This window comes from Callospermophilus lateralis, chromosome 3 (genome assembly GCF_048772815.1).
Source record: "Callospermophilus lateralis isolate mCalLat2 chromosome 3, mCalLat2.hap1, whole genome shotgun sequence".
Classification (NCBI taxonomy): Eukaryota; Metazoa; Chordata; class Mammalia; order Rodentia; family Sciuridae; genus Callospermophilus; species Callospermophilus lateralis.
Window position 1 is genome coordinate 117,117,035 of NC_135307.1, and position 25,647 is coordinate 117,142,681.

Genomic DNA, 25,647 nt, shown 5'->3' on the forward strand with positions numbered 1-25,647 from the left:
GTGGGTGGCCTCAGCTTTGTTTCTGACAGTGCTCAGGGGCCAACCTGCCCCGGGAGCTGCTTTAACCCTTTAACAGAGGAGACAGACTGATTCCCTTATTGACTTGATCTCTGGAACCAGAGTGCCTGACCAGAGGGGTCCGTGTGCGGTGAGGTGGGGTGAGGGAAAGCAGGATCCCAGTATACCCAGGGTGGGACTGGCTGCAGGGGCCACTACCAGGGTGTCCCTGCATTAGCTGCAGTCCTCTGGTATGAGGAGATGATTCCCAGGAATGGCTGCTCTCTCTTTGCAGGTTCTGGGAGAAGCCATTTTATAGCCTGGACTTCAAACACCACTTGGACCCTTCTTGTCTTCTCAGATTCTGCATTTACCATTTCCCTTCCCTAAGCAGTTCTCATTCTAATATGTCACACTCTGGGTGGTTATAGAGAGGCTAATTTTTAACAAAATTTCTACATCTGTAACAGTGTTACTCTTCAAAGAAGCTGTCTCAAATGGCTGAACATTTAGTCCATTGACTACTATTCAGAATGAACGTGTCATTCCTCTCTGGGGAATTGCCCTTAGAGACAGTTTGAACCACACTGGAAAGTCTGTCTTAGATGTCCACATCTCCTCTTCAGTCAAAAAACAGTATAGCTGGGGTTGTGGCTCAGCGGTAGAGCGCTCACCTAGCACGTACAAGGCCTTGGGTTCCATCCTCAGCACCACATAAAAATAAATAAATAAAATAAAGGTAAAAAATAGTATAAATATCCTTTCAGGATGAAGGGATCCTGATCCCTTCATCCTGTTCACTTGGCTTGCTTCCAAATGAATGATGACCATTTCTAAAAGTATAATGTATTCTCTACATTTGACAGTTTACCACTGCAAAGAGATCCCGAAGAAAATAATGCAAAGTCTGAAAGCTGTTAATACATGGAGTTCTAAAATTGTATGGTATGTCTCTCCAAGGTGGTCTAATAAATGGCACTCCCTCAGCTGGGCAAACCCTGCTGTGCTGTAAACCCTCAGCCACAACTGCTCTGTGTACTCACAAATCCAGCCACATATACTCTTAACATCTTTCCTTTTTTTTTTTTTTTTTAACCCCATTGTATTGGAATCTCAAACTGGGATCTCAAAATCCCCTACTCTCCATCCATTCTTTACCTGTGACAAGTCTTGTACTGTGGGACCTGGCAGCACAGCGCTTAAGCCCTCTGAGCCCTCAATCCTAGCTCCTGCTTTGATAGCAGTGACTGACAGTCTGCAGGCTTCCCCATCAGGTGTTCTGCACCCACCTTTCCACTCCCCTCACCTTCCATGTTAGGGGTGGAGATTTGGTTTTCTGCAGGACCGACACCAATGACCCTCAGAGAGCTCTCTTCAGTTGGGTGATTGCCTCCAGTTGCCCCAGCTGTTTAATAATGGTTTAATGATGGTTTAACCCATGTCGCTGGGTGTGGTTGCACATGCCAGTAACCACAACCAGTCAGGAGGCTGAGGCAGGAGAATCACAAGTTCAAGGCCAGCCTCAGCCACTTAATGAAGCCATAGGCAACTTAGCAAGACCCTGTGTCAAAATAAAAAGAGGGGCTGGAGTTGCAGCTCAGGGGTAGAATGTTGCCTGGCACGTGTTGAGGCACTGGGTTTGATCCTCAGCACCACATAAAAATAAAGTGAAGGCATTGTGTCCATATACAATTAAAAATAAATAAATAAAATAAAAAGGCTGGGGATGTGGCTCAGTGCCTCTGGGTCCAATCCCCAGTACCAAAAAATGAATGAATGAATGAATGAGACCTTTTTAAGACTGAAAGGGGAAGGTGACCTCTGTTGGGGCTATCAGCATTTGACACTCAAAACTGAATCTCAGCCGTCCTCCCACAAGCATGAGCATGTGTTTTAAGGTTCCTAGTTGAGTTACCACAGAGCTGAATACCTTGAGAAGCATTTTCCCTTAATCTGCATGATAGGCTTATTTATTAGCCACAATAATATTCAAGGTGTGGCAAAGGAAAGACTGTCCCTGCTTCACAAAGCCAACAGTCCTTCTGAGATACCACATGGCATACGTGAAACTTATTTATACAATAATTGCCAAATTTGGAAGGGTATCACAGAAATTTCTGAGGGAAGGAATCCATGTGAACTAGGGTAGTTGGACAGTTCTCTCTAGAGGGAGTAGACAGTGTAGAGGGTTGAGTGGAGGCAGGTCATTTCAGGGCTGAGGAGGGACAGTGCCGGAGAAGCAGAAGTCATTGTGACCCAAGGAGCATTGTGAAAAATCCCAGCTGACTGGAATGAAAGGAGTTGTCAGGATGTGCTCAAATACCATATTTCACCCATAATTGTGGTAGATTTTATGTCTTTTTTTTTTTTTACCATTATGTGAAGCTTTTTTTTTTAAAGTAAAATTGTGCCAGTATTACTTAAAATCATTTATTACTAAACTGTTTTGGTGCAAGATTTGGATGCACAGGATACTCATGTTGGCAGCAGTGAAATGTGGTACTTTATAGATGATCTGTAACTGGGTATTGGGAACATGGGTGGTGTGCTGCTAGCCAGAAAGGAATATGCCTATGAAAGGAACTTCAAAAGGTGAATCAGTGGAGCCTCCTAACAACCTAAAAGTGGGTAATAAGGAGAAAAGAGGAGTTAGTGCTGACTTTAAGGTTCCTGCCTAACCTATAAGAACAGTGGTATTGGGCTGGGGTTGTGGCTCAGCAGTAGAGCACTCGCCTGGCATGTGCGAGACCCTGGGTTCAATCCTCAGCACCACATAAAAATAAATTAGTGAAATAAAGGTATTGTGTCCAACTACAACTAAAAAATAAATTTAAAAAAAAAGAACAGTGGGGGTTAGGGGTGGGACAGAAGAAGTGATGGGGAAAGGAATTAGTTTAGAGAGATAAAGGTGAGTTCATACACACATTCTGACTTGGAAGTGAATAGGTCACATGTGAGGATGCCCTGGAAGCTTCTGGAAATGTGAGCTTAGGAGGCCTATGTGAAAGAACCTTGGGAGTGGTCCTCCCAGACTTTCAGGAAATACCATGGAAGCTGTGTATTTATCAAAGCCATAAGTATATTTGGGCATACAGGCCTCCAGAAGGAAGTAGTGTTAGCCCTGTCCTGCTAGGAGATCAATTCTGCCACATCAGGCTTTTGTCTTTGTGGTAGGAGTGAGGTTCACTGTCCACAACAGCATGGGGAGATGTTAACCACTTTGTGAACTGTTGTGTCAGAGTATATCAGTAATCCGCTGATATTTTACCTATGAATATTTTCAATCTAACTCCATGATCCCTTTGTTCTTGACTCTCGAAAGACCACTGGTCAAGACAAAGGTCTTCAAGATTGGTCACTCCTTCCCACTCTTAGGAAAGAGGTGTGATCCTGCCATAGCATTACCACATGCTCCCTCTTCAGAAATGTGGGACCCTTGACTCCATTCTCTGGCTTTTGATGCTTAGGACTGAGAAGAAAAAACTGGCCTGCCTTTAGGGGAGAGAGCGGGAGAAGCAGAGCAGCAAATAGCCGGCCCCCCGCCACCCCCCACCCCCCCGTGGTGACACCACCAGAGAGCTCAGTGTGTCCTCAGTGAGATGGGGGCAGGCAGACGAGGTACGCGAAAAGCAGCAGCAGCCTGTGTACAGTAAAAGGAGTTTGCCATCAAAAGGCAACAAGTCTTGTACTCTGCCCTGGATGGTGACCCTTCCCTGTGGAATTCTCCCCTCTGACCTATAGATCATTAATCCCGAGGCTGCCAAATGACAGTCATCCATCACGCCTCCTGACGAGCATCCCAGCCGGCTGTGAAGGACCCCAGTACCGCCCTCCCTTCCATCCCCTGGTGCTCATTAGTAGCCCTTCCTGCCCGGTGCCAGGTTTCCTAATCAAGTCCCTGGCTCCTCTCACTTCCCCTCGGGGCTATTGGGCGGAAGCTGATCTGACCCTCCCTCTTTCAGAGGCCAGAGAGGGGGTGGGGTGATTAGTGGAAAGAGAATTGTTGAGTGGCTTTTCATTCCCCTGGAGATCTGTTTGTCCAGCAGCTCCTTTGACATGGTGAGGCACACAGGAAAGAAAGAAACCATGTCTCCATCCTGTAGCAGGAGGAGAGAAGTAGGCAGGCAGTATGCAAAGGAACATACTGTTAACAAACTGCTACCAGGGAGTAACAAGGATCTAGCCAGGTGTATGATCAGGAAGGGCCTCTCCTTCCAGGGAGTCAGGATAAGACCTGCCAGAGGAAGCAGCCCCTGAGTAGAGTCCAGATGCTCCAGAGGAGTATAAATTGCCAAATCATTAGGAAATAATCTGGAATTGTATTGCAAACAGACAACCTCACTGAATTCATCTAGTCCTGCCCTCTTATTTACAGATGGGAAAACAGATCCAGAGAAGCTAAGTGTCTTGCCTAAGGCCACTTACCCTGGGAGTTGGACCTGTCCTTCTCATCCTAAAGAGAATCAACAGCTAGTCTGACAGCTTTCAGGTTTGGGGAGTTTGAGTTAAATCACACTTCTAAGCAGATTCATGAACAGTGTTTCCAACTCAGCTAAGTGTGAGCATACATAGGCATCTTTCTCAGCCCTGTCTTTCTCTTATTATATGATCACAGGGACCCCCATCAACCGGATCCCCATCATGGCCAAGCAGATCCTGGATCTATACATGCTGTATAAGCTGGTGACAGAGAAGGGGGGCCTGGTGGAGATTATTAACAAGAAGATCTGGAGGGAGATCACCAAAGGCCTGAACCTGCCCACGTCTATCACCAGCGCCGCCTTTACCCTCAGGACCCAGTGAGTGACCAGGGCTGGGGAAGGAGGTGGAAGCTAGAGAAAGGGGATGTTTTAGCCCAGAGTTGGAGGAGGAAGGAAGGACATTCCATTACACAGTTAACAGGAGGAATGGAGGGCTGGGGATGTGGCTCAAGCGGTAGCGAGCTCGCCTGGCATGCATGCGGCCCGGGTTCGATCCTCAGCACCACATACAAAACAAAAATGTTGTGTCCGCTGATAATTAAAAAAAATAAATATTTAAAAAAAAAAAAACAGGAGGAATGGAATTCCTGAAACAGTGAGGAGCTTTAGAGATGAATCTCACATTAGACCAGGTAACAGTGAGAGTCGCCCTAACCCAGGGTCTTCTGTGTACTAGTACTTTACCATTCTCTTTTATTTAAACCTCTGTCTTGTGAAGTAGTCATTTCCCTAATTTCTATATTATAAAAACTAAGTCTTTGAGGTTGAATGATTTGTTCAAGGCTATACCAGCCAATAAGTGGTAGAGTTCAGATTCAGGCCTGGGTGTCTGTCTATCTCTAAAATCCACATTTCCAGAGTATCGCCTCCCAAACAGCACTTGCGCCACAAGTGGCCCTTCTTACCTGACACTCAGCTTGCAGTCAGGCTTCATGGTATCACTGACCTATTTTTGTCACTATTTGAGTTAGTTTCAAAAGTCACAGAAGCAGTAGAACCACGAGTAGCACTAGAGAATGAAGGCCAGAGGGGAATCTGTTCTTTGGGGAACACTCTGGAAGTTGCTATGTGAAGAATAGGGAATGAACAGCTGACACATCAGTTTGGTAGTATGTCATGGTCTTGTTGAAAGGTAGAAGCATCTTATCTGTTGGAACTATTCCAGTAGAAGTTGGGAATAGAGCAATGACCAGAATAGCAAGGTTTGTAGGGAGAGAATTACTTCTTGGGGCACTTGACACAAAGAAGGACATTACTTCTAGGTCCCAAGCACAGCGGAAGAAGTGTTTCTATCTATCAAAATGTTAAGATCAAGGAATCAGGCCTGGGTGTCTATCTCTAAAATCCACACTCTTTCCAGAATATTGCCTCCCAAACAGCACTTGCGCCACAAGGGACCTCATTTCTCTCAGGGCCCTGAAAAGGCACCAAAACAAATGTGAAAATGTTAGTTAAGATGTTGCTGATTTCCCTTAATGACCAGTGCTTCAGATTTGAGCAATGTTTAGAATTAAGTAACAGTTAAAGGGGCCTTAAATCAGCCTGTCCAGTGATCCCAAACTTTTCTCTTCCACTAAGTACACCAACATGCCCTAGAGCTTGCCTAACAGAGGCTGCTTCCAGAAACCCATCAGCTTTGCCTGGGCAGTCTCTGATGCTGTGTTCTGGGGTTTGTTTGGGTTTTGTTTGTTTGTTTGTTTTGTTTTGTTTTGTTTTGGTACTGGGGTTGAACCCAGGAGCTCTTAACCACTGAGTCACACCCCCAGCCCTTTTTATTTATTTATTTGTATATTTAATTGTTTACTTATTTTTGTGGTGCTGGAAATTGAACCCAGGGCCTTGTGCATGTGAGGCAAGCATTCTACCAACTGAGCTATATCCCCAGACCCTTTTTTTATATTTTATTAGAGACAGGGTTTCACTGAATTGCTTAGTGCATTACTAAGTTGCTCAGACTGGCTTTGAACTCATGATCCTCCTGCCTCAGCCTGCTAAGCCACTGGGATTACAGGCGTGCCCCACATGTCGGGCTGTTCTGGGTTATTCTTCTTGCTTGCTTCCTTCCCCACAGGTATATGAAGTATCTCTATGCCTATGAGTGTGAGAAGAAAGCCTTGAGCTCCCCAGCTGAGCTCCAGGCAGCCATTGATGGCAACCGGAGAGAGGGCCGTCGGCCCAGCTACAGCTCCTCTCTCTTTGGCTACTCACCTGCTGCTGCTGCTACTGCTGCCGCTACTGGGGCTCCAGCCCTTCTCTCACCACCCAAGATTCGCTTCCCCATCCTTGGGCTTGGCTCCAGCAGTGGCACCAATACCAGTAGCCCTCGGATATCCCCAGCATCCACTCTCAGGAAAGGTCAGCAGGGCCCTTGGGGGAAGAGGGAAGGGAAGAAAGAAGGGAGCCCAATTTCTCTGTGTCCCAAGATGGGGTTGTTGGGTGGGAAGGGTGATCGTGGATTGGTCTAGTTCCACTTCCTTCACAGGTGATGGAGTCCCAGTGACTACAGTGCCCGTGCCAAATCGCCTGGCTGTGCCCATGACTTTGGCAAGCCAGCAGGCCAGTACCCGGACTGCTACACTAGAGCAGCTGCGAGAGCGACTGGAATCAGGAGAGCCTCCTGAGAAGAAGGCTTCAAGGCTATCAGAAGAGGAGCAGCGCCTGGTGCAGCAGGCCTTCCAGCGCAACTTCTTCAGCATGGCACGGCAGCTCCCCATGAAGATTAAAATCAATGGCAGGGGTGAGTGCCAGGCTCAGGGCTCAGTCTTCCCTTCCTGATATGTGCCAAACCTAACTCCGTTAGAGTTTCATTCACATCTCCTGGGACTGGGCAGGCAATGAGGTAAAGTACATAATCCTGACCTAGAAGGGGCCCCTTCAGATCTGCCTTCCAGGTCCCAGAAGAGAACCACATGGAGTTTCTTTGGCAACTAATATCTCTGTTCATCAAGCTGAGGTTTTCTAGGGAACCAGAAGTTGCTTCAGGCAGTGCCCTGGGAAGTCAAAGACAGCTGCTGTACTTCTCTTCCCCACCCACCTTTTGATCTGTCTAAATTAAAGGGCTTGGCCTACCCCCCTGTGCCTCTCGGGATATAGGCCAGAGCAGGGTACTGTGGTCTGGCCTTCTGGTCTGGGAGGAAAATACACTTGTTGTTCCTAAGGCTCAACAAAGGGTCAGCAGGGAAACATCAGAGTGTTGGAGGCCATCAGGAATAAGAAGTAGGAAATACAAGTTTGGCGACATAAGTGACATCTTTCCCCTTCCCCTCTACATCTTTCTAGTGGCCCACCTTCTCTTTTTCCAAAAAAACTATCTCCATTTTCCTTATTCCTCTTTCTCCCCTTTCCCCTCACACTCCTGTTCTTTGCCATTCTTGCTGTGACTCTGTCTCACAGCAGACATGCATAAGCAAGTCCTGGAAGGAGGCAGATGTGAAGAGAGCTAGTGCAGATTCCAGGGCAGCCAATCCCTCCCACTGTTTCTGGGTGAGGAGCAGAAGGAAGCTAGATGGTAACAGCCATTTCAGGGGCCTGCCGCCCTGTTCCTGTACAAAGCCAGAGGCTAACAGAAAGGCAGCTCACTTGGAAGAATTCTTGGTGCTCTGTGTGTTGCAGAGACAGAGTCCTATGTGCTAGCTGACCAGGTATTGAGAACATACACATCTAACTGATGATTTACAATCAAGGGGCAAGGGACAGGGTAAGTCCTCAAGAATCAAGGCTGAGTTTTGTTGGTCTCTGATTTCCTACACCCAGTGTCTAATGGGTACTCATAGTTTGCCAAATCACCCCAAGAGTATTAGTGCACAACTGTAGAACTGGCCAGCCTGCCTGCTATCTGTGATCCCTTCTCTCCAAGAGCAGAGGGGAAAAGAACTGGTTCACTGAGTAACCGGGTGCAGTGGCACATGCCTGTTCTCCCAGTGACCTGGGAGGCTGAGGGAGAAGGATCACAAGTTTAAAGCCAGCCTTAGTAACCTATCAAGATCCTGTCTGAAAAAATGACTATGAGTGTGGCTTAGTGGTTTAGTGCCCCTGGGTTCAATTCTGGTACCAAAAAAAAAAGAAAGAAAGAAAGAACTGGTTCACTGGAGAAAGTCAGTAGTGGGAAGCAGACTGAGCCTGGTTCCTTCTCACACTGTGTGTTCAGGAGGTGGTTATATAGGTGCTTTCTAATGGTGTGAGGCCTTGGGTCAGGGGTTGCCAGGAAGCACCAGAGAGAACAGTAGGAGCATAATAGGAGGCTTGACCAGACTTGCTTCTCCCTTTCACCACCAGAAGACAGAGCAGATGCCTCGACTGCAGCCCTGAACCTGACCACAAGCAGCATTGGGAGCATTAACATGTCTGTGGACATCGATGGCACCACCTATGCAGGTAAGCCCTAGAGTCCTGGAAGATGCCCACACAGTGGCAGCCAGCAGCAGTTCAGTTCCCTGACTGGCCCTGCTTCCTTTCACATTGTCTCAGTTCCAAAGGTAAAGGGGTTCTTCTGGACTACAGAAGAATAAAGGATGCTGAAGGATGCCACCCCCCACATTGACAGACACCCTTCATCTAATTCTTTTTTGGTTGATGGTTGGTTGATTAATTGAAGAAATCATTTTATGTGAGGATTCATAATCAATACTACATTAGTGCCTTTAAACATTATAGTAACTTAAAAGTTAAGTTAGTGCCCACCAAGAATGGGTCTTGCAATACATGCATCTTCTTTCTCTGACTGTAACACACACTCATATTACATTATGTGTCATTCCCTTTCTTTAAAATGGACCACGGGTTGAGACCCTGGCAAAGGAGTCTAACTGCAGCACAATCAATCTACATTTTTATGGTTTCTTCCCCAGTCTTTTTCAGTTGTTCCTAAACCTAATTTACCAACAGTTTTTTGTTTGTTGGTTGGTTTTGTACTTTTACTGAGCCTCTTTAAAGTGTTCAGCTTCATATACATAGAAACAGCAGTTCTTTTCCACTGCCATTCCAGTGGTTTAGGGACCACCTTGGGAACAAGTCCAGCTGAGTGTTGGTAAGTACAACTATCATTAGGGGCCACAAGGCCTGGGCTGGGTGTCACTTGCCTGTTTTACCCAGGATGTAAAAGAGTGTCAGCCAGCCTGGAAAGGCATCCAGTACAGAGGCTTTAAAGCCCTACAGCTGCACCTTCTATCAAAACTGGGGGTGTAGCTGGTTGTGATGGTGCATACCTGTAATCTTAGTGACACCCTGTCTGAGAAAATAAAAAGGGCTGGGGATGAAGCTCTGTGCTAAAGCACCCCTAGATTAAATCTCCACTTCCAAAAACAACAACAAACAACTGGAGGTGCTTTCCCAGGGCTTTGCCTATTTGAATGCTTCTGTTCTGGAGCTACACCCCCCCATACACACTGTACCACCATGCAGGCCCCATGGGACCCTCATGCTGTAGGTCTCTGGTGGGCTACCTACCACCAGCATCGGGGACAGGGCCTTTCTCCACCCTCCTAGTGCTTTTCTCTTCTCCAACTCTTCCCCTGTCCTTGCTGGCACCACTAAAGTAGAGTCCCTGGAGGCCTTCCCTCCTCTCTCACCCAGGTTCCTCTCACTCCCCCAAAGAATACTCTGATATCCCTCTCCTGCCCAAAATTTTCAGGGCCTCCTTGGCCCTTGCAAACCACACCACCTTGCCTGTGCATCTCTCCAACCCCATCTGCTATAGCCCTGGCCATCACTACCCCTTGGTTGTCCCACACACTTCAACCAGCCCTTGTCAGTTTGCACCTCTCCCTGCTATGTCTGTGTCTCAGATTCTCTGGCCATGCTTTTCTTCACTTGGCCACTTTTCCCGCTTCCAGTAGCCCAGGCTCACTCTCCTGCTGGATCCTTTCACATCCTACCCTCCCTTGCCCTCCAAACCCTCTCTAGTGTTCCCACAGCACTGGCTACACTGGTCTCAAAGCATTTGTAATGTTCTAGCGAAGTTACTGTTTCTTCTCTGTCCCCTAAGCAGTGTGTGAGCACAGGAAGACAGGACAGTGTCTGGGCTTCTGTTGGCACCTTGCATTGTATAGAGAGCAGAGCATACTTAGGGTTAGACCTGCAGTCAGTCAGTCCTTGTTGAACTGAGTCTGCTGTCTCTTCAGCCCACACTGCTTCTCCTCCCGACCCTAGGTGTGCTGTTTGCCCAGAAACCAGTGGTCCACCTCATTGCAGGCTCTGCTCCCCAGAGCATCGGCAGCAGTGCCAGCAGCAGCAGCAGCAGCTCTCACTGCTCACCAAGTCCTACCTCATCACGGGGCACCCCTAGTGCAGAGCCCTCCACCAGCTGGTCCCTCTGACGGGCAGCACCCAGCTACCCACTCCCTACTCCTGCGGAGAGTGAAGGAAGTTGATGCACAGAAGTTACCTCATCTCACGGAGCCCACATCAAACACCATTTGGCCAGACGTTGAGAGTTTGGACATGACCGTCTGTCCAGGCTCCTTTCAGGTCCTGCTGTTCTCTGGGGACAGGGAGAGGCTAGAGGGTGGGACAGGTCAGCGTTGTCCAATCAGGGATTGACCTGGAGAACTGGGCAGAGGTCTGGGTGTCCAGCTTTCTCTAGGGTTCCCCGGCCACCTCCCATCCCGGGGCACAGTGTATCGACAATCTGAAAGCCGACACAGGGCTGGAGGCCCTCCATATCCCTTCCCCTTTAATTTATTTCCTTTTCCTTGCCTTCTACCATCACCCCAACTCCACTACTCTCTTCCTTGACCCAGTCCCCCAGTTTTAAAATCCCTTGTGGTGCTGCTAGGAGCCAAGAGCGTGCCTTCCTGGCTCTTGTCTGCAGAGCATGGGATGGGGCCCTCCCAGCCCACCTAGCCTACTGTTTGGTTCCTGGAGGGTGGGTTCCTCAAATCCAAGTCTTGAATCAGTACTCAGGATCCTATATCCCCTTTTAAAGGGCCTGAGAAAGAGCACGTGAGAACAGACTTCAGTCCCAGGGCCTCCAGGCAGCTGCTGAAGAGAAGCAGAGCTTAGGCTGCCTAGGCCCTGGCACCCACTTCACACGAATCCTCTTCTGACCCTCCCAAACCTCAGGCTCCCCACTTGCCCTTGTTGGCCAGCACTCCCAAGACAACCCATTTGTCCCTGGCTCCTGTCATCGTCTCTTGGGGCCATCTCAGCCCCATTATCCCCAGACGTGCTGATGTCAGGTTCACTGAAATACCTCAGATTTGTAATTGTTGATGTTTGATTCTTCAGGAAGTATTTGCATCTCTGAAATCTTTTTTATATGTGTTTTGCTGACTTTTTGTTTTTTATTTTTAAATTGTTATTGTTGTTGCTGTTGTTGTAGCACCAAAGAAATGAGAGCGGATTACCCCAGCCAGATGAGGCTCAGTAGCCAGCCCTGGCTCAGTAGCCAGCCCCTCCAGCCCTGCCCAGGCCCCAGCCCACAGGCCAGGCGGGAGCAGGTGGGATGACTCAGGGATCACTGTGGTGGGAGGGAGGGGCAGATGGAGAGGCCCACTCTTGCTGGCTGCTTCTGAAGAGGGCCTTGACTCCTGTGTTCTGCCGCCCTCTTCTCCAGCTGACAGGGTAGGGCAGGACATCTCTCCTCACTCAGCATTCCCACCTCAGGACATGAGGTGGCTGTGGGCCCTGCTGGTGACCAAGCTACCCAGGGAACGAGGAAATGCTGAGAGAGCTCCTTCTCTTCTCTTGGCTCCCGCTGCTCCTGAGTGGTAAAGAAGGCGTGATGCTTGCACAAGGCTCGCCTCTCGGCCAAAAGAGTTCACTGAAACACCACCCACAAGAACTCCCTGGGTGGTGGCAGTGGAGACCACAGCATGGCCTATACTTGGTCCTATCTAGGGAAAGAAAGGGAAATCAAAAGCTTGCACGCAAGACATACCTCAACCTGGTAAGCAGCCACTCTGCTGACCTGCATCTCCTCTTCCCTCTCCCGGCCTTCCACACATCTGCGCATGTGTGCACACACACCTGTTCACACACATACACACATGCATTCTCACATTTACACACATTTGCATATTTTCACACACACATGCACACATTTATTCATACACATGGGCACAGCCCATCCCCTGGGGGCTGCCCCTCTGGCCTCAGAAGCCTCTCCCGCCAGGCACATGCCAGGTGTGGGCAGAGAAGGGCATCTGGAATCTGGTGCCAGTGAGAAGCCCAGGTGGCTGATTCTGGGCCCACTTGAGAGAGTCTCAGACATTTGGCCAATGTATCTTTCTCAGGGTTTGGTCACAAAAGAATGGACTCTTCCCACCCAGAAGATGCAGGGTCAGTGCACTGGGTTTTTCTGGCATTGAACCCTTTCCCTTTCCTCAGGCATCATGCTGACCTGTCCCTCCGAGTGCCCTCACTCTTTCCTAAGGCCAGCAGCAGGGGCTCAGCCAGAAAGTGTGAGAGTAGAGGCACTAGCTGGTGCCCCAGCATCCACGATCTGGCCCAAGCAGAGCTTTCCCTGGAGGTTCAGTCCTTGAAGGCCACAAGGGAGGCAGTTGGCCAGCGCAACTCTGTCCCCTCCCCTTTCCCATCTTATATGTATTTTAACCAGGAAAAATGTGATAGCACATGGGTAGCCTAGGCAGTGAATAAATACCTCAGACATCCTCTTGCAGCAAGTGTCTCTATGTTGTGGTTATTTTCTATCTTACATGTTCTTGAATGTTTATATTTCAATAAAACTCTACCTCTTCACAAGCAGGTCTCTCTGTTGCTTTGAGTGACTCTTGCATGGGGTGAGGTCCTTCAGAGTGAAAAGGGAGCAAGGGAGCTGCTCCTCTGGTCCCCTGGCTTCTCTGAACCTTCTCCCCTTCACTGCTCACCTGTCATCCCCAGAGCATCTACTCTCAGGTTATCTGCTGTTTTAGCAGTGTATTCTATCATTGTGTAGTCACCAAAGCTGATTCCATTAGGGTTATCTCATTGTCCTGACAGGCATAGGGCCAGGGGATCACCTCTTTAACTTAGCATGCTCCTGCTGAACTGCTAGATGAGATGCCAAGGGAAAAGACACAGCATCTAGACAAAGACTTGTTCTTTGGCATGTGGTATAACACGGACTCTATATGAACAGTGGACAGGTGGAAGCTGGAGCAACTCACCTGGGAATCTCTGGAGGTCTTCCCAGGAAGTGCCATTATATATGGAAGAGCCAGCTGGAGATGTTTAGGAAGAGCCTTTCCAGCAGGGAACTGATGGGTATGGAAATGCAGTGGCATCGGAGAATCTGGTGTTGGACTAGCCAGTGCCAAGGGTCAGAGGGGTGGGTGTGGTGGGGGATTGGGAAAAGATAGACCCCAGGCTAAAGGATTTGGGTACCATCTTCTGAGAATCAGGCTGTGTTTTAACCAGAGTTCAGGTTTAGAAAGGCTCTTCTAAGCCAGGTGAAGTAACATATCTATAATCCTAGCAACTCGGGTGCTGTGGCAGGAGAATCCCAAGCTTGAGGCTAGCCTGGGCAACTTAGCGAAGACCTCATCTCAAAAGGGCTGGGGGTATAGTTCCATGGTAGAGCACTTGCCTAGCACATTCAAGGCCCTGAGTTTGATCACCAGCGCCACATACAAAAAAAGTGCTTGAAGCAGCTCCCCTTAAACTCTGCCTGATAAAAATGCTTCCTTTCAGGGAGAAGAAGGGGCCAGCCAGCATGCTAACCAGACAGAGGAAGAGCACCCAGGACTTTTTGTCCCCTGGTCTCCACTGTGCCATGCTGCCCCCAGCCAGAGGTCACTGGGTGGCAGCTCCAAGAAAAGCTTTCCCAACTACCCTCATCAGGCCACACCATCACCTGTCTACCAGGATTAGACCACACGCCCTGGGAGCTGAGGGCTGAGGGCACAGTGGTGAAGCCTAGGAATGACTTTAGCCTAGTTGCCATGACAGAAAAGGGGAAACCCCCTAAGGCTACCCTCTGCCTGCAGGAAAATAAGGCTACCAGGTCACTGAAATGGGAGTGGAGGTCATTGCCATGAAGGAAAGGGGAAATGGTGTCTGAGGGGCTTACGAAAGGAGGTTTGGGATCACTGCTGGGAAGAGCAAACAAAGGAGTAGCCAGAATAGGAAGAGCAGGGAGAGGGTACCCAGCTGGTGGTTGGCCCTCCACAGGAGTTAGGGATCCAAGATAGACAAGGCCAAGAGGGGCTGAGTGCTGGGGCACACAGGAGTAGTCTCAGTACTCGGGAAACTGAGGCTGGAGCATTGTTTGAACCCAGGAGTTTAAGGTCAGCCCAAGGAACATAATGAAACCCGATATATCTCCAAAGGGATAGAAGGGTAGGTGATCTTTGACAAGCCCCTGGCCTTCCCTTCATTGGGGGTGGGTCCTCTGTGTGTCAGGAGTTGGGGCTATATGAGGCCAGAGGACTGAAGTGGGAGGCAGGAGACTAGTTGGGAGCAGCACTGGGGATGTCTGTTTTCTCCATGCATGAGACCCCCTTGGATGAACTATAATTTCTCCATCCCAATTCCACTTTCTCCATTTACTGTCACTGAAATCCAGCTCTTTCTACATGGTGAAAACCAGGACAACTGATAGGTCCCAAGTTTTATGTGACTGGTCTTCAGCCCATGAGGGACTAGCCCTGCTCCAATCAGTGATCCAGGCAGGGGCCCACATGGCCAGTTGAGCTCGATACCCAGCCTTGGAGCAATCATGTGAAGCTGGGTTGGCATCTTGGAAACCCCAGAAGAGAAAGACAGGGTGACATGAAGCCTCATCCTCACAATGCTGCTTCAGTCTAGAGTAGATGGAAGGAGGGTTCTGGGTATGGAGCCTGGCTGACAAGAGTTCTGTAGGGGAGGAAGCACAAAGCAGAATGGGAGAGGAGTTCAGGTGAAAAATAGTAGCCAGATGACCTTGAAGGAGAGACACAGCCTAAGCCAAATTTGCGGTGGCTATTGAGGACAGTTGTGCTATCAAGCTCAGAATATGAAGCATGATAGAAGAAAACGCATTTCTGGGACAGGTTAGGGGGCTAGGGGCTTGGCTGTTGTTTTGCATGTGACCTAGGGCAAGTCACTGCCCTTCTCTCCCTGTCTGTGAAATGGTAATTGTGATGTGATCTGAGGCATAAGTGAATAACTCACTGAAATGTCTGAAGCCCAGTGCCCAAGACCTTCAGCAGTAAGACCAAGGGGGTGCTGGTGGGCACATTGATGGCACTGTACCAATGATGCCCTACAAGGACGCTAGTACCCCCAGTGGCCACTCCCCTCCCAGCTCCACTCCTAGCCACAGAATGCCCTGGGAAAGGGCCAGGTGGCCTTATTTGAAAGTCAGAAATCTTAATATTGTGCCAATATGGACATTTCAGTCCCATAGGTAGGCAGGGGACAGGGAGAGGTTTCTGATAGGGAGACCTCTGACTGCAGCTGCCTAGCACAAACTCTGACAGACATAAACACAGGAGCCTGCTCCTCCCTGAAGAATCCCTGCGCACTCTTGGCTCTTCGAGACCTCTCAATTCAGTCCCTCTATGCCAGGACTACTCCGCTTGCTGGCAGTGGGCCAGGGACTGACCTCAATCTCTTGAGCTGCACTATGAGGCTGTGAATCTGTACCCTGATGCACTGGGCCATCTCCATGTTGCCTGGGCATGTCCCCTGGCTCCCAGCTGTTCTCAGGTGCTCTTCTTCTCTGTGGCTCAGAGGCTGGAGCTGGAATCTGAGACAGATGAGCAGAGGCAGACTCCACGTGGTACTAAGAGGCTGCAGCTTCTAGGCATGGGGTAGCTCTGGCTCTGCCAGGAAGAGGGAAGCCAGCCAAGCTCCTGCTGGAAGGACCCTCCCAGCCTTCTATTTTCCCTCGAAGTTGTCAATGGGGAGACCAAGGCACAAAGGAACTAGACCTGGGTCCCACAAGGAGGGGTCACTCTTGCCCCTTTGGAGGGCTATAAATGCAACCTGCAGGGTTTTTTAATTGGCTGGAGCCTTCCAGTGCCCTTCAGTGGCCCTGACTCTTTTCCTAAGGTACCTGAAGAGGAGCTGGATCAGAGACAGGAGCGCTGTCCCATGGAGCTCCTCCCCACAGTCCTCAAAGCTGAAGACCTCATAGTGAAATAGCTTCCAAGCACAAACACTGCCTCCACTCAGTGGCTGTGTCACATTGGTGATCCTGAGCAGCTGATCACAGCAATGTCCTGTTTCTGAGTTTAGTAAGAAGGCAAATGAAGGCTTGATCATTGCACACTGGGCAAAAGGGACTTTGTGACTCAAACTTATGGGTCATAGGTATGTGTGCACAGCTCTATGGCTTTAGTTCCAGCTCAACCCACCTGGACCCCAGGTAGAGGGGAAACAGGGGACCAGGAAAACAAGCCCTGAACCAGGCACAAACATACTGTCCCATGCAATCTTCATATCAATCCTATATGCAGGGACTGTCGTTGTTCCCATTTTAGAGATGAGGAAGCAGACTTAGCAAAGCCAGGACTTGCTTTCACTCCCCAAGCAGGTAAGTGACACACAGTGCAGCATGGGATTGTGCAGTGGTCTGAAGACCACCCTCCTCCAGCTGACACCCAGGCCCAGGAACCTAGACGTCCTGACTCCCTGCACCCCCAGAACCCACCTGCCTGCCCTCTAGCTTCTTCCCTGTATCCCTCATCAGGGAGAAAGAAAACATGTGAGGAGAGACATGGGGCCCAGGTCCAGCAGCACACCCCCACACCTGCTGCCCTAGCCCCACCCTTCCTCCTGAGGGCATGAGAAGACTTGTGTCTCCAATCCTGTAACAAAGAGGAGGGATTATAAGGCCTGCCAAATGCTCCATGAGGGAAAGCAGTGTCCCACACCCCTGCCCTGTGACCTCATTTTTCCAGAGGCCCCAGCAGCTCAGGGAGCCAACTGGAGCTGGGAGAGAGGTAGTGAGCCCACTCTCAGGGTTGGCAGGATCTTGACTGACCCAGTGTGGGGAAGGGAAGGTGATGGCTAGCTGGGCACCAAAGATTGGAACTGGGGAAGACTGTAGGACTCTGCAGGCCTGGGCCATGCAGAATTGGAGTACTGCTGTTGAGTACCTGGCCCTGAGCAGCTTCTGGCACCCACTGTTGAGCCTCCAGCTAGGAGTCTCCAGCTTCTAGTATATCCTAGACCTTGTGGAACTCAGTCCACATCTGAGCCAGCTCCATGCCCACCTCTTGCAGGAAGTCTGGGCCACAGAGCAGCAGGGTTGGCTCTCATTTTAATTTGGTCCTTCCCCAAGGATATAGCCACATCCTGGATCTACAGCCCCATTCTCTTAAGACTATGCCTTTCCCCAAAGAAGGGGCCATAATAGGAGCATCAGATACAGAGCTGATGGAACAGTACTGGGAGAGAGAGCAAAATGACTAATTTCCAAATTGTACAGGTAACTAAAGATCTAGAGTGCTTGCCCCAAATCCTCTGTGCTTCACTTAATTAACTCTTTCCTTTTACCTCTGAGTCCTAAAGTATCCATGGGTGACAGTCCTTCAATATTCCCTGTGTACCTAGTGTTGCCCAGAGCCCAGGTTTCCAGGTAATCCTCTATTTCTAGGTCCTGCCCTGTCTCCCTGCACAGGGTCTCAGTGCATAGGGCTGGACCCACACAGCCTGGGTCCTTAGTGTACTTCCTTTGTGGAGATTAGTGAGAACCTCCTGCCAAGGAGTAAGAGTCTAGCCCCCTCCCAGGGTCACCTCTGAGAAAGTGTGAAGCCATGGCAGCCTGTGTTTCTGGGCCAAGGATGAATCTAGGCTCAACCCTTGGCCCTTAATGGAGACATCTCTATGCTGACTCCTGGGTCCCACAAGATAGTTACCCGACCCTATCCCCTTCCTTTTGGGCCCAGGCCCTACCTTCCCTCCTCCAGATAGTCTTGAGCTCAGCTCTTTCAGATTCCTGGAAATAGGGGCCCAATGTGTCTTTAGAGGGCAAAGAGAGACCAAAGCTGCATCCTCTGCCTAGGAGGTCCCACCCTCAGCCCTTGTTGCCAGCTTGACCTTTGGGAAGGCAACTTCCTTCCTTCTTTCCTTCCTTGTTTCTCCTCCCTTTCTTTTGTAGTACTGGGGATTGAACCCAGGATGTCCTACCTCTGAGCAACATCCCTTCCCTTTTTACAAATTTTTATTTTGAGCAGGGTCTTGCTAAATTTCTGAGGCTGGCCTTAAACTTGTAATCCTTCTGCCTCACCCTCCTGAGTAGCTGGGATTATGGGGTGTGCCACCATCCCAGGCACCACCACCCCATTCTAAATATCGTTAGTCCAACCAAAGTCAGTAGATCGATGTGTGGAGACACAAGCCCAGTTCTCTGGAGCTGGGGAGACTGTAACCCTGGGACAGTAACCCAGTGAGTACACTGAATAGGGCAATAGGGTCTCTGAATGTTAAAACTGCTTGGAGTCCCTTCAGTGCAGCTCCCAATGTATAGATGAGATCCTAAGCCTTGGAGACAAGGGGCTTAGGCACAGCCACTGGGCCAGTCTGGCAGAACTGAGACAGGAACCTCCATCTGGGTGTTGGTAGAAACCCTACTTCATGATGGGCCCAGGAAAAGTTCCACCACACGCACTCACACTCACAGCCTGAGGGAGTGGGCTCACCCAGCACTCACTCAGGGGAAATGCCAGTGTGGTCCCCAGAGAGAAGCCAAGCTGTGCCCAGGCTTCCACCAGAGGTTGGGTGGGGCCCACTTTCCATTTCCACTTGCAGACTCCTGGGGTTGGCCTGGGGCCTCTGCTGGGGCCTGTCCCTGTGGGAAAAGGACAGATGGTGAGGACTTGAGTGCATCTGGGCTGCTTCAGGAGTGACTTCCCTTCCTTCTGGTTGGCTGGATTATTCGTATTCTCAGGTCCCTGTACCTTGAGTGTGGTCAGGATCAGGCCAGGATGACCTGGGGACATCCAATACTTGACCCTAGCAGTTGATATTAAATTTCAGTGCCAGCAGCAGCTGAAATGCTGCTCCTGCCCACAGCATCGGTTTCAGCCTGGGGTCCATTTGTGAAGAGATGAGCTACTGCACCCCAAAGGCCCTACACTGCTGGACCTAAACTCCAGGCACTATAGAGATCAGTGTAGGGACCCATTATACAGATGAGGAAGCTAAGGCCCCAGGAGGAGAAGGGACTGGTGACTATGGCAGAGCCTGGGCCTCCCATTGTTTTGCACTAGGCCCCTGATTTCAGATTTGGGAAGGGGCTTTAGTGTCCTCAGGAAGTGTTCACTGGGGGCCCTGATCCCACATGAGTTCTTCCTCACCCCATCTCACACTTCTCAATCCCAGCAGCCATCTGATCATTCTCCTTCTCCGGAGTCTGTGTCCTACTTCTGTGGCTGGCCAGGTAGGAGCCATGAGGGGACAGATTGTGTCCCCATCTGACAGGACCCCCTTTCCTCTCATACCCACAGGCACTCCCATAGAGTCTTGGATTTGGCAGGGTCCAACCTGGCCCCTGCCTGCCTCAACTTCAGCCAGGATTTGGAGGAGGTGCTGGGGGCTTCCTGAGCATTGCCCCACCCGCTGCTCATGAATCTTCCTCCTACATACATTCTGGACTCTCTGCTGCTGTGTGAAAGTTCTGGGGTCACAGGAGGAGCAAAATAATATGAGAGCAGCTAGGTCCCAAGTCATACCCAAGATGCCCAACAGGAAAGTAACAGGAAGCAAGTTAGGAGATGTTGTGGGCTGAATTGTGTCCACCTGCACCCCACCGCAAAAAAAAAAAAAAAGATATGGAAGTCCCGGAGACTTCTGAATATGAACTTATTTGAAGATAGAATCTTTACACAGGTAAACAGGCTAAAATGAGGTCATGAGACTAGGACTTAATTCAGTGTGACTGGGGTCCTTATAAAAAGGGAACGTGATCAAAGACTCACACTCGGAGAATGCCATGCAGAGATGAAGGCAGAGACCAGGATGAGTCACATACAACCTCAGGAATATCAACCATTCCCAGGAACCACCAGGAGCTAGGGGAGGGGCCTGGAACAGATCCTTCTCACAGTCCTCAAGAGGTAGCTCCTGCCCTGTGACACTTTGATGTGAACTTGTAGCTTTCAGAACTGAGAGATAATCCATTGCCAGGCCTACTCTGTCTCTGGAGTCTCTGCAGTTCTTCCTCTTTAAATTTCAGGGCAACTGCCACGTGTACCAGCAAGCCTTCCAATACTCAGCCACCTCCTTACAAAGCCCAGGACATGATTCTTGCTTCTCAAGTTCTTTCCTGAAGAAAATAGCACCTCCAGGACCTGGAGTGTGCTGAGAGAAATGGAGCAGTCTGGATATAGCATGGACTTCAGATCACCCTACCCCATTGTTTTTCAATGATTTCTCTGCAAGTTAGATGTCCTCACCATGTCTTGTTGGGAATAGGGGTGGGGCAGAAAGACCTTTTTCAGGGCTCCCTGCCCACCCTAAACCCAAAAGAGCCAGACTGGGACAATAAAGAGCACTCATATACAGATAAGAGAGTTGAGCTCTGGCTGTGTGATTTCAGGTTTGGGACTCTGGACCCTTCCCTGATCCAAACCATAGCAGAGACTGGCCCAGCTCCTGCCAACAGTCATTTTACCCAATGTAAGACCAGGGCACCCATCTTGGCCTAGCTTAAACCCAGGGATGGGCCTAAGCAGCCACCTATCAGGCCTCCTGGCCTAGTGCTATCAACCCACAGAGCTGCTAGCAGCATGAACATCTCCCCAAGTAGCCAGGCATGTCTGTCTCTAAGGCCTGGATATGGCCCCCCAACACCTTCTGTTCCCCCTGCCGCTGCTCCAGCTGCTCTGAGAAAGTCCCTAGTCATTAGCGGCTCCAGCTCAGATCTTCTGAGAATCTCTTGGTTACCTGAAAGACCCTGCCTAACCAGAGTGGTGGCTCAGCCTCTGTCAGGATGGATTCAGCCTTGACCCAGACCTTTACCTATAGAGTCCCTCCCTTCTAGACTACCTTTGGTCCTCTTCTGGAACCCTTCCAGAAGTCCTCTTATGACCACCCAACCTTCAGAGGCATCTTCACACACCAGGTGTTGACTATGGACTCGTGCCAGGCTGCACACCAGCCATGTGTGCTAGCTATGCAGACTTCTCCAGTGCACTGCACTCCGAGTTGTGCTGTGTGGAAGCCCTACCCCAGTCTGTCTTTCTAGTCATTCTTTTTTCTACCATGTCCCTAGAACTCCTTGCTCAACCTCAGAGTCCCTCAGCAACAGGGCCAGCCTCCCTTGTCTCTGTCAACCACATGGGGCTGCTCCTGCCCACTGTAGTGACCTGAATGAGCATTAGCAGCTGCTCTTGCAGGAGGACTATATCTTGAGCTTGATCAGGGGTCTCAGCAGCCCCCAGGGAGATTCTAAACCCTGAAGCACCTGGTCCTCATCCCAGCTCTGCTCCTGGATCTGCAGGCCTGGCCCCAGTGACTCCAGTAAACACTCAGTATAGGATTCTGGTACCTCCTCCCAGCCTCAACACACTAGGTGGTCTTGGTAGACCCCTGGTGCCTCCAAGAGACATATTGTGGCAGGGGCCTCACTCCAACTCAAGTTATGACCCCAAACAAGCTCTTCCCTACCCGCTGGTCTCAGATTCTCCATCTAGCCAGATGGTCTTGGGGTCTTCTCAAGTGCTGGGGGGATCCCTGTCAGGCTGGACAGAAGCCCTCACATTGCCCTTCTTCTCCACCTACTGCTCCAACAATGAAGATCAGAGAGTAAAGTATAGGGCAGGGTTGAAAGTACAGTAGGGCAAGTGTTCCATGCACCCACTTGGAGAGGCTCTGCTATTATCTCGACCCCAGAGGTCCCTAGGCTGGGCTCTGCAACAAGGAGCACATATGGTCCAAATTCGGCTGAGCCTTTTCCACCTCTGTCTGCAGTAGTAAGACCCTGGGGTCAGAAGGGCATGTCTGCCTTTCTTCTGACACTCTATTCCTGCCCACATGACTCTCCATCCCTCACTTGTCTTCTATGACCTGGTCTGGCTTTTTCCACTCCTCCTGTCCTTGGGATCCCCACAACTGGTGCCTCTTCTGCTCCAGGTGGCCCAGGAAGCATTCCACCTTCTGGGGGGTGGGGGATGCTAAAGGCAGCATGGAGCCCCTGAGGAGGGCTGGTCCAGCCTCCCTATCCCCACCAGGCAGGGTAGAGTCTGCAGCCTCTGATAAAGCAGACAGACTCCAACCAAGGGCCCTGCTGCCAGCCAGAATGAGTCTGAACACTGGCTTAAATACAAGGAACTTGTGGCCCAAGGCTCTGGGGACCTACTCAGCTCTTATCTATTACTACAGGCTCCAGATGTGCTGGCATGAGACATACTACCTTTCCTCCCCAGCTGCTGATGACTTCAGAGCTTAAAGCAGTAAGAGAACTGGGGAAGCAGTTGCAGAATGCTAGAGAGCAGGAAGGCACGAGAGGATGGGTTGTCAACTGGATCCTGAGGGTCATCCAGGCCTTTAGGAAGCAATGGATCCAGGAGGTTAGCTATCGGCCGAGAAACTGGGTCACTAAAGGCTTGAGTATCTATCCTGGGCTGTACCCTCACACAGCGCAGGGATGACCTCCCCAAGAAGCCTCATCTTGCACATCTCCCTGTCCTTCTCTGGGAACTGCCACTTTCATCAGGAGACTGAACTTCTAAAGAAGCTCTCCTATCACTGAGCACAGGGACCCTGGCCCTTCTTCTGCCTCCAGCTGGTACCCAGCCACACCCAGCACATGCCTCTCCGACACACTGCACACCTCCAGGAGTGCTACCCAGAGATGACTCTGCTCAACATCCCTGTTGGTGACTCCATTCTCCTCTTTCTCCTTCAGATGCCCCAGGCCTTGGCAAACCTTCTCTTGAGAATATGATACCAGATGTGGGCACCAGCCCTGAGCATTCCAGAGATTTTGGCCTGGTAAGGAGAATTTGTTAGTTCAGATCTCCTTGGGGCTGCAGAAAGGCAAAAGGGACATGGGGGAGAGCATGGGAACCTCACTTTCTGCTTCAGAACAGCAGCTCACACTGAGCCTGGCTGAGTCCCAGCCTGCATTCCTGCCTCTGCAGCACCTAGGCTTGCTCCAAGGGATTCCAGTGCTGTCTGAAAGTGGCTGGCCAGCTAAGCCCACTGCCACCTGCTCTCTGCAAGCTGCACTTGCAGCTCCCTCTTTATCCATATCCAGTCCTACTCTGGAGCTCTTTCTGAGCACCTGCCACCGAGAGAGGAACCAGGCTTCAGAATAGGCCTTGCCATGGTGGGGTGCCGTGACTAATTCTCCATATGCACCTGCACCCTTCAGTGGGGTTCAGTGGATGGACATAATCTAGTGGCCAGAGGTGTCAGCTGAAGACATGTGACAGGGCTAAGCATCAGGTCTATGGACTCTGTCACAGTGAGCTCTGCAAGCAGGGCTTAATTCTGACCCCTGGCCCCAGAGTCCCTCTGTTGATTTGGACTTTGAATAAACACTAGCCTCAAATTCACTAACTAGTTCTCAAATCCAAGTTTCTGTGAGTTGTGGTGCTCACTACAGGCAGCCATATGGTCAATAAGCATGATCTTGTTTAATTCGCACGGGCAGCCAGTGCGTGTATGTGGGGGAAACAGAAGCTCTGAGGGGAGGTCAAATGGTCCAGATCATGTGGGAGTCCAGGGGACCTGGAATTCCCATCAATGCAGCATCCTGGCATCAGAACCTACCCTCTCTCGCCCCTGCTGCTTCACAGTGCTCCTCCTCCCAGCACAGGAATCTGGAAATGGCAGCCATTAGGGGAACATTTGGGGGCCTCTACAATTTAGCTTTAGAGATTTTGGCCTGGTAAGGAGAACTCATTAGTTCAGATCTCCTTGGGGCTGCAGAAAGGTAAAAAGGACATGGGGAAGAGCTTGGGAACCTCACTTTCTGCTTCAGAACACAGCTCACACTGAACTTGGCTGAGTCCCAGCCTGCATTCCTGCCTCTGCAGCACCTGGGCTTGCTCCAAGGGGATCAGAAGCCTTCACATCAGGTCACTACTCTGGCACCTTTCTCGCTTCCATAGCTTCAGGGGGTCTGATCCCCATGCTCATCACTTGGTGAGGGAACTCATGGGGTAGACAAGAGCAACTGGCTGGCTTTGCCACCCACTACTCCTCAACACCACCTTCTTCACCTCCAGGGTCTGGGCCCAATCCTGCCACTGCCCTCCCACTCCCAGGCACCAGGCATTCTGCTCCAGCTCTGCAAGGGCCAAAGGAAGTGTGTCTCCATCTGAGCAGGGGGGACCCTGGTCACCTCTGACATCCCCGCATCAACCCCAGACTTGTCACACCTCCCATTCCCACTTGGGGCCCAGATTCCTGCAGCCCCTCTTGATCCAGTTGTCTCCCTATGTGTCACCACCTCCCAAGACCTCAATGAAGGCTGGCACCTGGTCTCACCTCCCACACCCTGGCACAGCACCCACAACTCCATCCTACCTAGGTATTCCTTCCCAGGTAGCAGTGAGGAGCTTTCCATGGCAGCCTGTTCCCTGACTCAATCTGAGCTGAGCTTCACTTAGTTTCAGAGGGGCTCACAGTGGGTAGAACTGGGAGGTGGGTATTGGCCATATTTTGGGGGCATGTTGAGCCAAGGCAGGGTGGCACCCCATGCTGTAAGAGAACAGGGAGGAGCCTGACTTCCTTTTCAGGATTCCAGGAGGGCTTTCCAGGGAGTGACCTTGGGGCTGAGACTCAAAGGAGAATCAGCTGTGCTCAGGGAAGGCAGAGATGAATGTGGCAGACAAGAAGAGCACCAGTACAGCAGGACTAGGGTTCAGAGTCCAGGAACCTGGGGATAAAAGGGAGACCAAGAGATGCAAGAGGAGCTGTGGGATTTGCATGAAAACAGGGCAGGAGCATCTCTCTGGTGCCTTGGATCCCGCTGCAGACTTCAACCACGCAGAAAAGACTTGATGACCACAGGGCTGGAGACTGGAGAAAGCGTGGGCTGGAGGGGCAGGAGTTGTGGAGCAGCTTCCTCTGGGGGTGGTCCCAACCTGGAGCTCCCCTCTCAGCAAGGAGCACTGGAGGGGTGGAGGAGTAGGACTGGAGTAGTTACCAAAAATTCACATGGGGTTGTCGCTCTGAAAGGTGTGAGTTCTTTTAGGAAGAAATAAACAAGGAAAGAAACTCTACTGGTAAACTCTCAAGCAGGAAGACCTCCAGACTGCAATGTTCCAGGGTGGAATGGGGCTGGGAGATGACT

The 25,647-nt window shown here is 50.5% G+C and overlaps 1 protein-coding gene across 3 annotated transcripts in view; it reads left to right on the forward strand.

Moving 5' to 3' along the window:
• Arid3b (AT-rich interaction domain 3B) overlaps positions 1 to 13,122 on the forward strand; it is a 48,270-nt gene extending 35,148 nt beyond the window's left edge. Inside the window, exons 5-10 of one of the 3 annotated variants that reach the window (XR_013090666.2) lie at positions 4,613 to 4,796; positions 6,550 to 6,833; positions 6,961 to 7,215; positions 8,754 to 8,852; positions 10,626 to 11,914; positions 12,031 to 13,122. Coding sequence is in view for 2 of the 3 variants with exons in the window: in XM_076848695.2 (XP_076704810.2) it covers positions 4,613 to 4,796; positions 6,550 to 6,833; positions 6,961 to 7,215; positions 8,754 to 8,852; positions 10,626 to 10,792 (989 nt within the window). In the remaining variant the exon portion in view is untranslated. Of the gene's footprint in view, positions 1 to 4,612; positions 4,797 to 6,549; positions 6,834 to 6,960; positions 7,216 to 8,753; positions 8,853 to 10,625 lie in introns of all 3 variants that reach the window. The other 2 variants (XM_076848695.2, XM_076848696.2) reach the window with 2 other exon arrangements.
• The last annotated feature ends 12,525 nt before the right edge of the window (positions 13,123 to 25,647 follow it).